The sequence below is a fragment of the Macaca thibetana genome, chromosome X (assembly GCF_024542745.1).
Source record: "Macaca thibetana thibetana isolate TM-01 chromosome X, ASM2454274v1, whole genome shotgun sequence".
NCBI lineage: Eukaryota > Metazoa > Chordata > Mammalia > Primates > Cercopithecidae > Macaca > Macaca thibetana.
Genome location: NC_065598.1, coordinates 127,371,265 through 127,385,830, shown reverse-complemented (window position 1 = coordinate 127,385,830; position 14,566 = coordinate 127,371,265). Strand labels below are relative to the sequence as shown.

The window sequence follows — 14,566 nt, the reverse complement described above, 5'->3', positions numbered from 1 at the left end:
TAGGAGCTAATACTGCTAGAGACATCGGGATAAATAGTTGTCAGGTGATCTTATTCATAAAGCCTGTTGTCGCCACCATTCTTGCTGGTTGACAAGACTCAGAAAGATGAAAATTTACACCTGGTTATGGGAGGGACAGCCGTCTCTTTTCAAGTATTTAGTAAATAATTTAGGTTGGAATTTAAATATCTGAAACATTTGAGTGTTCAGACCATTTCAAGCTGTAAAGATAAATCAGAGTCAGCGTATTTAAAACCTTTTCCTTTACAATAAAAATTAACCCACAGATAGGTTCATGTTAGCTCAACTGACATCAAGGGCTGAGATATATGTAGAGACAGGATTAAAGTTGTTTATTAAACCTGAGCTTGTGAGCTTGCAGGCTGCTTGACTTAACCCATGGCTGTTAGTCAATGCTAAGCCCTTGAATGTTCAAATTCATGAAATGGAGTAGTTACCCTGGGGCAGAGGTGGTGGTGAGAAAACAGAAATGTCCAACTGAAAATAAATAAGCCACTCAGGAGTTCCTGCCTCTGCCCCAGTATTGACAATGGAATAGCTTGCTTCTTCTCAATAAACAGTGTTATAGAATGCATTTCATACTCAAGGAGGAAATAGTTATAAGTGCTAGGATACTAGTTTTAAGATCTAAAGATAGCATAGTTTGTGATGAAACCTTAGAAAAATCTAAATACTTGCAGCAAGCCCTTTACATTTTATATGTAGACTAATCATTAATTTATAGCTTTTTTTCCATACACTTGGAGCATATAACAAACCTAAGAAAGCTTAAAAGTAATCCAAAGAAAGCAGAATTTAGCTAGGAGAATTTCCCTGGTGAGTCACCCCAAAAAAGAAAAGAAAAAATTACGGAAGTAAAAAGCTACCATAAACAGAAAGCATTGCTTACACATACATTAGGCTTTAATATTATTAATTGATCAGCATTTATTAGTGATTAATAACTTTTTAATCTGGAAAATTCACCCACCTCCAGGTTTTTCTTTCAGTTCAAAAATTAATAGATGCAATAATGGTCCTGCTCATTTTTGTAAAAGGCAAAAGCAAAAAGCATGCAGGAGAATGGGCTGGTGGCTTCAGTGAGAAATTTACCAGTAAAGTCAGAGACAACAAAAAGTCAAGTGAAGAGCACTATCATGTGCTTCAAAAATGGAGTTTTTCTCAGAGATTTCTTGGTGATCTTGAGACAACTATGAATCATTACATCGATAAAGTCTGCCTTATTGCTGAAGCATGCCTGGGTGGCTGTTTCCAGAAGATTTCCTTCTCATTATATAAGATAATGTCACATCAGCTAGTTCCTGAGCTTCACATCTCATTCCATGACAGGTATCCCATATTCCTGTATTCTATTATATCATAAGACCTAGTTAGACTGGGTCAGCCCTTGGCTATTTGCCCCCAGACTTTAGAGTCCTCCTGACTATGCCATCATCTTTCCTGGCACCTGGCCTTCCCTTTCCACTTAAGGCTCTTAGCAACCATGCCTTTTCTACTCACCCTCATGAGTCTTGCCAATTTTTTGGCGCCAGATTCTTCCTGCTCTTCCTAATATCCCAATCAGCTAATTTGATAAACTCATCTAAGGTAGAATGCTAATGGGGGAGTGCTTCCTTCTAAGCTGAATATGGTTTATAACAGGGTCTTCTTGGAATGCTGTGCGGGTGACAATTTCAAGTCTGTGTGGGGGTGAGGCAAAGAGTATACATTGCCCCTCACTTTATATTCCACAATTTGTATTTAGACTTGTTTCTATTAATGTGACTTAGCAGGTATGGGCACAGTTTGGCAAATGCAACAGATTCGGGTTCTTTTTAACGTGAAAAAATTTTATAAAGCAAAAAGGAACGCATGTAATTAGTAATACACAGTGAAACACCACCAGTTTCACAATAACTACCTTATAGAGTCATTTTTAGAAATATACTACATTTAGTCATGATTTGTTATTCATTCATTAAGCTTTTAAAATGTATCATTGAGTATATCTGTCAACCAGTCATTCACTAAGTGTTGGGTACTATAGGGGAGATGAGAACTATCAAAGGAATAAGACCACATTGACAAGAAAAGATACCCACATGTGGAACAAACTGGGAAACAGCAAAGTGATAAATAATGTGACAGATAATAAAGGAAATGCACATATCAAACTTTTTGAGTCCCAGGATCTTTGAAAATAGAAAAAACAGTAATACTTTTTTGCATTTCTGAGGCTTTTTTTATTTTTTACAAGTTACACTTAGTTTGTATACCATATAATCCTGTTATCTTATCTCTTCCTGCCTAACAGGGATTCTTGTAGCATTTCTAGTGCCTTCTTTTGAACTATGAATATCATCTGGCCCCCTAGATAAAGACAAGGCTAGGCAAGTCAGATTAGCTTGTGAAACAGGACCTCTAGGATGACTACAGTAAACAATAATTTCTTGTACACTTAAAAATAACTAAAAGAGTATAATTAGAGTGTTTGTAACAGAAAGGAATGATAAATGCTTGAGGTGATAGATACTCCATTTACCCTGATGTGATTGTTACATATAGTATGCCTGTATCAAAATATCTCAGGTAGCCCATAAATATAGATACCTACTATGTACACATAAAAATTAAAAAATTAAACAAAACAGGACCTCTAATTTAAAAAAATAACAAAATATAATGGACCATAGTAAACTCATTTTAGGTAGACATTAAAGCACTCACTTTTTCTAATTTATCCCTTTCTTCTTCAACTCCTTGCTGTGTTCCATAACTGTCAGCAGGCCAGAAAGACAGAAGCACAGTCAGTATTTGGTAGTACAGGTGGGGCCTGTGGTAGGACAGACAGCCTTACAGCCAAGCAGTATTGATGGGGAAGAGGAAGGAGGAAGGAAAGGGACTGAATGCAAAGGCCATGCCTGTGTAAGGAAACAAAGAAGATTGTCCATATGTGTATTGTCATTGGTGACATGGTTTTTAGGGAAAAAAGAAAGAGTTGGAGGAAACACATTTGGAACAGACTCTAGCAATGAGATTTAATTTGGCTAATTCGTGACTGTTAAAGTCATGTGGCTTATTTTATCAGCTTACCAATAAAGTTATTACTTAAAGAGATTTGTTGGTTTAAAAGCAACTCCTCTATGGGAATTAGCAAGAGGCTAAAAATAAATCAGAAGAAACAATGGTAAATTTTGATGTGGCGTAAGTAATTTTGATGTTTCTGAAAGAATGCCTCTTTGTGTAATGACAGGAAGAATCTGTTTACCTCTAACATCTTTTTTTTTCTCTTTTAAACATACAGGGTTCTTTTCCTATGACTCCATCACTTCCAGCTAATCCTCCCATGGCTTTCAATCCTTACATACCACATCCTGGGATGAGCCTCGTTCCTGCAGAACTTGTACCAAATACACCTGTTCTGATTCCTGGAAACCCACCTCTTGCAATGCCAGGAGCTGTTGGCCCAAAACTGATGCGTTCAGATAAACTGGAGGTATTTGTGAAGATATATATAAATACCTGTAGAATAGATATTAACCTTACACATAAAGCAGTATTCTCAGAGCCCAATGTGTTGTGTTTTAAATAAGAGAACCCAAATTTCTTAGCTTATAGGGTATAACCTCAGAAAAATGTTAAACATTTTACTACTGCAATCATACCTTGTTATAAAGTGCATTGATTCAGCTGTATGGTGGGTCAAACAATATGTTAAGTGTACCCAGCCATAGACTGTGTGATGGCTCAGGAAGCCTCTGTGGGAATGTTCCTTTTACCTAGGCTCCAGCTTTCAGAAACAGATTATTGTATTTGTTAATGAGTCTCTACTTGCTAGAATAATCAAAGTGGGAAAAAAGTAGACAATATAACTCTCTATGATTGCAGAATGTAAAGCTATATGAATAAAGAAAGTAAATTAGTCTCATAGTGCCTCAACTTTTTTCTCCATTTTGAGAGTGATGTGCTAGGCAATAAATACCCCCAATGCCTAAGAAAAGAAAATCTGAAAGAAATTTCAGACAACTTTTTGATTTATTGAAGTCCTTCATTCTTCTCTTGTTATTCTTTGTACATTGAAATAGCTAGTCTTTTCCTTATCAAGTCAGCTCCATTTGCAGCCCCTTAAATGCCTAGTAATGTATTGTAATAGAATCTGATTGTACATATAACTCAGTTATGGTTCACAAGTTGACTTTGGAAAACCAGTGTGTTACGTTGTAATAAAGACTCATCTTGGACTTAAATAAACACTAATTATGCTTAGGGCTGTGTATTAATTGGAGAATTAAAACTGGTTTTCAGTAATATATTTTTTAAGCATTTTTATTTTAATGTAAGGACAACCTTCCTTTGTGGAGAATAGAATTTTTTTCTGGGAATAGAAATTCTGTCTGTTTATATGTCATAGTGAATATGGCTTTACATTATTCTTTATCTTTTTAGATTTGTTCATAAATAATATATTCAATGTATGTATAATTACTGTTACATTCACTAGCAAAATAAATAAAAGCCAGTCAGCTTCCAGTCATCAGTGTGATGCGTGTGTATGTGCATGTGTGTGTTCTAAGGTTTGCCGAGAATTTCAGCGTGGAAATTGTACCCGTGGGGAGAATGATTGCCGCTATGCTCACCCTACTGATGCTTCCATGATTGAAGCGAGTGATAATACTGTGACAATCTGCATGGATTACATCAAAGGTCGATGCTCGCGGGAGAAATGCAAGTACTTTCATCCTCCTGCACACTTGCAAGCCAAACTCAAGGCAGCTCATCATCAGATGAACCATTCAGCTGCCTCTGCCATGGTAAGAAAAGGCCTGTACTTCTGGCCTGTTTCAGAGTAAATGCTTTGTATATTCCTCAATTTGTCTAATATCCTGTAACCATAATCATGGATAGTCATGAGTAGACCTTAATATGAACAGTCAAGGTTATAAGCTGGAAAAGAAAGAACCTATTTATTCTACTTTATTTACTAAGATTTTCTAAAGATAATTATTTAAAAGCCTTACTAATGCTTTTAACCTACTGTGCTCTTTCTCCGATTTTCAGAGTAAGGGTAAAGTATATAATTTAAACAGTAAGTTATTTTTTAGTGCTTTTATAGTTTCACTACCCTCAATATCCTAGCGAGGCAGAAAGTTGCCTCTGCTCTGTGAGCCACTTTCATGGGCACTTTGCTACTAATATCCTTAATGCCTTTCAAAAACAGAGCACTTAAAAGATAGGATATTAAGTGGGCTGTAATTTCCTAAAGGTTAAGGCCACTTTTCCTCTCTAGAGGCATAGTATCAAGGACAGCAGCCTGCTTAGTCTGGGGGAGAATTTCTACATGGTTGGGAGCAGAGGCCTGACTTTGGTATTTTGTTGTTGTTGTTGTTTGGTGGGGGGGGGGGCGGTTGTGTGTTTTTTGTTGTTGTTTGTTTTGAGACAGAGTCTCACTCTGTTGCCCAGGCTAGAATGCAGTGGCGTGATCTCGGCTCACTGTAACCTCCACCTCCCAGGTTCAAGCAATTCTCTAGCCTTAGCCTCCTGAGTAGCTGGGACTAGAGGCGTGCACTACTTCTGGCTAATTTTTGTATTTTTTATAGAGACCGGGTTTCATCATGTTGGCCAGGCTGGTCTTGAACTCCTGATCTCAGGTGATCCTCCTGCCTCAGCCTCCCAAAGTGCTGGGATTATAGGCATGAGCCACCATGCACAGCCCAGAGGCCTGACTTTTAAGTTGCTGTAGAAAGCCAGTTTGGGGGAATAGTAAGTGCTGCTTAGTAACACTGAAAGGTAGGAAGTAAGAAAAATATTTGTGTAACACTGTAGTGCGATCAGTGAGAACCAGGAATTCTTATGACTTAAGTTTGCCACAGCTGTCCATTGTTTTGATGTGCTGCTTGCTATGTCTTTCTTTTTCTACCTGGACCTTTCCTTGTATAATAAGGCATAATAGCTCCAATAAAGGACAAAACCCGCAGGAAACCTCATGTTCCCTGGGTGTGGAAAAAGCACTGACGTGACCCTGAAGCCCAGGAGATGCACTGTAGCTAAATCTCCTCACAAACATTCATAGTTTGGACTCCCATGACACAGACTTTGCCTATTCACAACACAGAGACACTTATTTTCAAACATCCCTATTAAGAAGGTTTTCTTCATACTGGGTTGAAATTTATCTTGCTGCAACTGGAACTTCACGAAAGAAGTCAGTCCCTATTCCAAGTGAGAAGGACTCTGATGTCTCCTCTCTAAGCTAAATACTGCAGATTTCTCCCACTTTTCCTAGTAGTTTGTGGTTTCAAGGACACAGTACCATTTTCAGACTGGCTCCACTTTTTTTCAGAGCTGAACTCATTGCATCCTGAAAGATCTGAGCACTAAAGAAGAAAAAACTTACTTTCTCCCTTGATCTGAACAACATAATCTGTTAATTAATGTTAAAAAAGACTTTACCAAATTCTTTTTGTCTTAAATGCTTTTGAATGGGAGAATTATAAGCTATGAAAATAACTTCATATGCATCTGTCCATTTCTGATTATTTGAGTGTGTTTGATAGAATGCATAGGTTATAAGTCAGCCTCAAATTTCCATTTAGAGAGCTAAATATTATATCGTAGGCCTTCAATTGTTACTTATGAATATCAGTATAAAATTCCCTTTTAAGTAACTGATCACAGCAGGGTCTTAGCAGTGAGATCAAGTTGGCCCATAGGAATTTGATAGAGGTAAGATTAAATAAAGAAGGGCTTCATGAAGAAATTCAAGCATTTTATATTTTTAAGGATTCATAGTGGACATGCTTTGTAAAAGAGACATTTTTACCTTGTTCATGTATATAGCTCAGGTTAAGTTCACAGAAAGCAGCTTGTAATAAAAAAAAAAAAAAGACATAAAGGGTTGATACTTCATTCATCCACAGTCTCACACTTCTTCAGTAGGTTTATGAATTTAGTAGTACAATCACCACCCAATTGGAACTGGGCACTGACCCATCAGGATAAACCCCAGCCATAAACAAGCAGTACTACTTTACCAGCATCTGCTTATTGAATGTTCATCTAGGTTTCACCCCAATTTATAGTTTACTAGGGAACATAACTGTGGTTCTGATGATCATACCATGCTGCCAGCTTTCAAGAGAAAGGGACACCCCCCATTTATACCAAAGGGAAATCTTTTTAACAACCAGATAAGTAAGTCTTCTGTCTTAGTTAAAATGTTCAGCAAAACCATTTTCTCCCAATGGTGATAAAAGGCATTCGAAATGATAGATTTTGTTTTATGGTTTATGATTTTAGTCCTGACCTTTGCCATCTGGTCTGCTGGGATAAATTTGGAAATTTTGTATCTCTAAAGCTACTCAGTTTATTTTATCTCACTCTTCTAGCATGCTTTTCTTTATTTAGGTGAAATGAAAAGCAGCTCTGTCACAATGTGTGTACTGACAGCAGAGTTCCCAAAAGAAAATAGAGATACCTTGAGACCTTTGTTATCCACAGGAACGAGGTCATGGCATTACCCTTTTGGACACATGGTAGGATAGTTACTCAACACAAGCATTCCTGTTTCCTTAAGAATTTGGAGGATACCTAATTGTTGTTGCTGGGACATGTTTTTTAAGTAACGTGCAATTTGCTGAGAAAAAAAAATGTAAAGTAGTGTTAAACTTCTCCAAAGAATCTGATCCAGGGGCAAGTTTGACTGAGTATTGTAAGCACAGTGGGATTTTGAAAGAACTGTAGACATGAAAGGATGGTTTAAAAATGCTAATAGGTTTTAGAATTAAACCTTACAAGAACTTAACAAAGCAAATGGTACATACCGAAATGCACAGCAAGCCTCTATAAATAAGAACTGCATATATTTTGCTAGCTATCTACATAGTACCTGGGTGAGGTAGGTGGTGGGGAAGGAAATATTCATTTGCTTTTTCCTTACCTGTTAGTTAGGAAATATATAGTTATTGGATTTGAACCTGAAGTCTTTGTATAAATTGGATTTTATTTTATGGGGTGACAGTGTCAGACTCTGATCTACCAACATCTGCTTTATCACCTATATGCCATTTATGTCCTAGATCTGTATCGGAGTTTTAACAGGCAGGAATCTCTTTCCTGCTATCTGTTGCTTCCGCTAATCTCATTTTTATAGATTCACAGATGAGTATCCCTGAGATATTAATTATAAATGATCGTTTACTGTAGTAGCTTTCTGTCACATCCTGCCCAAATGAGGTCTAAATTAGTGAAGTTGAAAACCTTTTTTTTTTTTTTTGCGTTTTTTTCTGTTTTGGACTACTGCTCATGTAGTGGACTACCTTTTTTCTTTTTCTTGAGACAGGCTCTTGCTCTGTCACTCAAGCTGGAGTGCAGTGGTGTGGTCTCAGCTACTGCAGTCTTGACCTCCTGGCCTCAAGCAATCCTCCCACCTCAGCCTCCCAAGTAGCTGGGACCACAGGCATGCACCACTATGCCTGGCTAATTTTTCTATTTTTTTAGAGATGGGGTTTTGCTATATTGCCCAGGCTGGTCTCAAACTCCTAAGCTCAAACAATCTGCTGGTCTCAGCCTCCCAAAGTGCTGGGATTACAGGCATGAGCCACTGCACACAGCCGTGAACCCCCTTATCTCTGCAGTTGGTTACCTTGCTGTGGGGCCACTGCTTATCCAGTGTCTTGCCCAATGGATACCCTTACGGAGGATTCCCAGGAAATACCTTATATAACTGGTGCTTGCTTGGTTTGAGTACATTGGTTACTTTCTCTAGTACTAGTACCATCTCTCCCCCGACAGGCCCTGCAGCCTGGTACACTGCAACTGATACCAAAGAGATCAGCACTGGAAAAGCCCAATGGTGCCACCCCGGTCTTTAATCCCACTGTTTTCCACTGCCAACAGGCTCTGACTAACCTGCAGCTCCCACAGCCGGCATTTATCCCTGCAGGTGAGAACACAGCTCTGGGCACTGCAGCGAGTTTGGTGATGTTGTGAATGTATACAATGCAAAGCAGCTTTCAAAGAGCTTTTATAGGAGGACATGTATTTTGATTAAAAATAAAACAAGGAAGTTATGCTTATCTGCTAGTATCTAGAACTACTTGTTTTTCTATAAGTCATGAAAATTCATGGTTTGAAATCAAACTAGGAAAAGGTATCAACATTTTTCTTTTTAGCATTTATTGGTTTTTGCTTATGATTAATTCACTTGGTTCAGTCTCAAACTAATTCCTTGACTCTCAGGTATCACTGTCACAGACAATAGAGTGTTGTCGGGGAAAAAAAAAAAAGGAAAAAACTCCCAGCTTCGATATTATGGAAATGCGTTGTCAATATATCTTTGATATGCCAAAGGTAGTTAAAATAAAACTACCCTTAAATGTATAATATAGTATAATATAGATTAAACAGATAGTTTTAGCCTGTAACTCTTGAATCAGTTAATATAAAATACATAGCAGTTTATCTTTTCTGACATTTTGCAGCGTATTTTGTTATCTCCTACATTCAGCTATATTTAATAGCCTGTTTTACACCAAGTTGAATAGAAAATGTTAAGCCAAAAATTTGTTCAATTAGATATCATATACTGGGGGGAAAAATAATTTTCTTCCAGTGGTTTAGTAGTTTAAGAATGAGCATATAGTTTCTTAAGAATAAATTGAAAATTCTAACCATTGAGAGTACAGCATTTTTTTTTCTTTTTTCTTTTTTTTTTTTTTTTTTGACAGAATGCTAAATGCCCAAGATTGGAAACTATTTTTAAATGAAAATAACATATGTTTAAAAAAAATTTAGAAATCCTTGTTAATACCCAGACTTGAGAAAACTTATTGGTTAATTAGTAAATTAATCAGTTAATTAATTTTGAAAGGTACCATAAAACACCAGTCTTTAATTACTGGCCACAGTAGTCCTTCATTCCATCATTTAAATTATACAATTTGTATACATTTATATGATATTTTCTGAGAGGAAATATGGAATTCTTCAGCACTTTCTTACATCCCTTATGATAAGTAACCACTGATATCTAATAATTTAGATATTTTTCTCCCAACCTAAGAAGAAAACACATAATGTCTACAGAGTAAAAGAGAAAACCAGTATGAGTTGACATGACTTTATTCCTGGCATTTTTTTTCTTCAAAAATTGTGGTAATTTACCTACACATTAGATCACTCTACCTTGGCTACTTCCAATTTATATTATAGCTATGGAATGAATTCAGTAGCCCTGGAAGTCTAGTCAAGGTGGTTGAATATAATAAAATTTATGCTGTTCATCTTAGGTTTTCTTAATACTACAGTTACTTTGTTTCCAAGTTTAAATTTTTTGCAAGATTTGGCCAACATGAAATCTAGTTTCATAAGCAAAAATTTCAGAAAAATTCCTTTCCCCTTGATTAGTAGCAACATAAAAGCCTGTCCAGCTAAGAGGTTTCTCTTAATGGAACCTGTTTGCCATATATTCATAGTTGAGTCCTATTGACTATGAGACAGTGGAGGAGACAGTGTTAACAGATTAATACTCTAAATAGAAATACAGACACCAGATACAAGATTCTGGAGCATATTTAGAAAATGATATGTGTAATAAATTAAAATTCTCCTTCTTATTATAAAAATTATTTAGGATGTATTTGTCCACAATAAATATGTAATTTAAGTGAGTTAATTCTTTTAAAGAAAAATTATAGCTCATTTTGTACCTAAGAATCCAAGAATTATTTTGATTACCTGGGTTTGTGACCTTAAAGCTAATCTGTAATTGTAAACATGAGAGATTGTTGGACTTGCATGTGCTGAGTAATTGATATTGCAAAGAAATAATCTTTCTGTTAAAATGTATTTCTATCAGTAAATCCTTAATAATCAAATATCTCTTTTCTTTACTTTCCACGCTTTTCTGCATGGTGTACAGGGCCAATACTGTGCATGGCACCCGCTTCAAATATTGGTAGGTTTTCTACAAAAATTATCAACATTTTCTAATCTGAAAAAATGTGTTTTTCTGTTGTGACTATGAAAGATGAATGACTGAAAGATGTGGCTGGAAATTTTCTGAGTGTGTTAAGGTTTAACATGGTGCTTTCTGTTTTATGTCTTTGTAGCATCAAAATAGTCCTACTTTCTCAAGTCCTAGTTGGTTGCCACTGTGGCCAAATGCTGGCCCTGTCATTTCTCTATTTCTACCCTAATAATAGCAACTGAAATATTTAAAAAGTTTCTTTTTCAATATTTGAAACTAGCCAGACTGGGCAGTTTTGTTCCTTGCTTAACATGTATTATTTAAAAATTGTAAAATACTTAAAATGTATAACTTGTAAAGTACAATGAAACAATTCCTCCCTGAAAAAGTTATCTATACAACTTAAAGCATTCAATGTTCCCATGTTGCCAGAGGATGAGTTCAGCAAAGCCAGAGGATTCTGCAGTGTTGTGTAATAAATCCTATAGTGCTCTAGCCTGAGGCACCATTGGCATAGAAGCTAGGCACAACGGAATCATTTCAAAATGACTCTTTGGGTGTTATGTGATTTTTAACAAGCAGTTGCACACAGATCCTTTCGTTAGCCACTAACACAATATGATAGCCATCTCTAAACCATTTTATACAGCCCTAATACTGAAGATCATGAGGAAGGAGTGGGGAGTTCACAGCTCCTACAGTCCTCATGGGCACAAGGAACAGACCAGGAGAAAATAGCTCTGTTCTATGCAAGGAGAAATGATCCCACCCTGTCCCACTCTGCCATCTCACATCAATCCAGGCCATCCCATCCCTTTTGAGAGTTCGCAACAAATTGACCTTTGTCACCTTGGTGGACCAGAGTAGATGCAGAGCCCCAAAAGCACTACTAACAGGCTTCTTGAGAATAAAGTTCAAAATGACAACCGCATAGTATCAGCGCTCACTAACATAGCGAGATCTGAACCCTGGCAATGGAGGTGAGGATCCTGTCAGGGAGGGTTTGACTGTCTTCTGTAGGAATTAATAAACATTTCCATTAATACCAACAGGAGCACAATATGTATACATTGAAATCATAATGCGTACAATCAGAACAGACTTCTGCAAGTTTGAGAAATGTGTCTTTGCCTTCATATTTTGTGACAATTTTCTTGAAGATGCTCTCTTGTCCTTTCACCTTCAGAGCTTTGCTTAGGAATGCAAACTGCATTCTTTAGTGGGTCTGCTTCCTGTAAATTGCTGCACTCCCAAATGGAAAACAAGAGTGTTTTTAGAATTGGCATGTAAGACAACAGGGATGACTCTGGGTAATGGGTAACTAGAGATAAGTGGAATGGATAACTATGGAGTTTTTGTTAATCACCATTTGGGGTACATTTTCGGTTTCTATGGTATTGCACATGTTATGTTTTCCCTGGCCATTCATTTTCTCTGTAGACTTTCAGAAAATCTGAATTCAATCGATGTAGACATGATAAATTATTACATATGTGTGCTTGCCATTCACACATTGCCATTCACACATTAATTCCCTGGTTTGGTTTCTGAAATGAGCTAGACATCAGAAAGCACCCAAAACACTTTCTAAAAGAGATAGGAACTAGAAAAGGCAAAGATAAAACGTCCTGCAAGAGATTTCACAGCTGCTAACCATTGTAGCTATAATAGTTGCTATGAAGACAAGATTTACTATGAAGTACTCCATGTATTTATTTGATAAATGGCCAAAGTTTCCCAGGAGTTTGCCAGAGGTGTACTTAAAAACCTGCATGCATAGTTCACTATATTCTTCATATCTGCCCCCCTACCACACACCAACCAGTCTACCTACCATGTCTTTGCATGCAGATCGGGTAAGTATACATATAACTGTCCATTTGCACCTGCAGATCTAGTGACGGCATTCGTGTCCATAAGTCAGTGAACCTAAATTCCAATGTATGATTCCTTAATTCCATTTTGAATGCGCAATCCAGTTACTTGTCTGCTTAACTAGCTTCAGATAGATAGCTCTTGTAACATTGGATTTTTGATTTCATATGCATTCATTATAGCCCCTTCTGAAAATTTAGCCTTTTGAGTAAACTGCAATGGGATTCTGCTCAAAACCTTACTAAATGTTGAGAATGGTTCCATTTTCCATATTGGTAAATATAATTGGCTTTCCCCTTTTCTCTTTTTAATTTTCCCCCCTTCCATGCTGTGTTGCTTTGCATTGACTGTGATTGCATGAACACCCTGATGTATTCGTCATTATGATGTCACATGGCTTGCTGCTGTGATACCTACCACACCTCATTCCATCGTAAATGTCATGGTTGCATAAATCCTCTACCCTCCTGTGTGTTGCTTCTATGGTTTTCAACTGAAAGTGCCCATGATGCACGGTGCTACACCTACCACTGTGTCTGCAGCAACAACACCTGCCACCAGCGTTCCCTTCGCTGCACCAACTACAGGCAATCAGGTTTGGCCATTTATTTCAGCTGTTCAGATAGAGATAACTACAATGTTTTGGTAATGCACAGTGTATGCTTTTTGGATTGGTGAGATTCTTATGTGTTTGTAAGCCATTGTTACATTTAGAATTTTTATTTTTGTGTATATTCTAGAGTGCTATATGTGCTTTGCTATTCATCTCAAGATGAATCAGAGGAGTTTTGCTCATTTTTAATTGGTTACCAGATGTTGCTCTTGATATTCTATATTTAATTACTGGTAACACACCAATCCTCAAATGTATATACTTAATATTACTTAAATGCTTCCTCATTGGTCAAGAGAATTTATTTTACTGCCATTTTTTATTATTGTGTTTAAACTTTGGCTTAGTACAGTCATCACCTTTACCTTCAGATCCACTGGAGAGAAAACAAAATATCACATTTCTTTCCAAGACATGGATATCTTTATCATTTCCCAGTGATTATATCAGAAGTTCCTTCTCATATGGACATTAGATGTGCTTGTCGTTTTGATTTTTATTTGCTTTAGGTATTTTTAGGCAGAGTTCACAAGGCAAATTATAAGTTTGGGGGGAGTCTTGAAATTATAAGGAGATGCATATGATAATTATTGTATAATATTAGGGCCATTTTGCTTTATTAAAGTGGGAATCATGCTTATAGATGAAAAGTTCCACATATATAACAACATAAACAGAATTCTCTCAAGAAACTATTTTAATCTAAAATCTTTTTTACTACTATAGATACCCCAATTATCAATAGATGAACTGAATAGCAGCATGTTTGTTTCACAGATGTAGAAGTTCCCAGTAGAACAGTAAGTTTCTTTAAGTATTAATATAAATAATATTTATAGGCTACATATTTTATTTACACAATTACACTTGCTAAAAGGCTTTGGTAAATATTTTCATTCATAGACTTTGCTTGTGACGTAGAGCTTGATTTACACATTATAAATTTTCCAAATTGAAATGTGAGCGCAAATATGCAGTATCTTTTATATGGCAATGACAGCTGGTACTGTATTTTCTCAATGAGCTAACACATTCTTAAATGTAAAGGAATATATGCTTTGTTAGACAGAGGCACAGATTACTTTTGAATTGTAATTCTTTAACCACTTTAT

At 36.6% G+C, this 14,566-nt stretch overlaps 1 protein-coding gene across 11 annotated transcripts in view; it reads left to right on the top strand.

Annotated features, from left to right (window-relative positions):
- The window catches only part of MBNL3 (muscleblind like splicing regulator 3), a 122,873-nt gene that overhangs the window by 99,314 nt on the left and 8,993 nt on the right, over positions 1-14,566 (top strand). For 6 of the 11 annotated variants that reach the window (XM_050777685.1, XM_050777676.1, XM_050777687.1 and 3 more), the window contains 6 exons: positions 3,305-3,496; positions 4,575-4,811; positions 8,791-8,941; positions 10,919-10,954; positions 13,342-13,436; positions 14,181-14,254. In XM_050777685.1, coding sequence (XP_050633642.1) covers positions 3,305-3,496; positions 4,575-4,811; positions 8,791-8,941; positions 10,919-10,954; positions 13,342-13,436; positions 14,181-14,237 — 768 coding nt within the window. In that variant the 3' untranslated portion in view covers positions 14,238-14,254. The remainder of the gene's footprint in view (positions 1-3,304; positions 3,497-4,574; positions 4,812-8,790; positions 8,942-10,918; positions 10,955-13,341; positions 13,437-14,180; positions 14,255-14,566) is intronic. The other 5 variants (XM_050777677.1, XM_050777684.1, XM_050777683.1 and 2 more) reach the window with 3 other exon arrangements.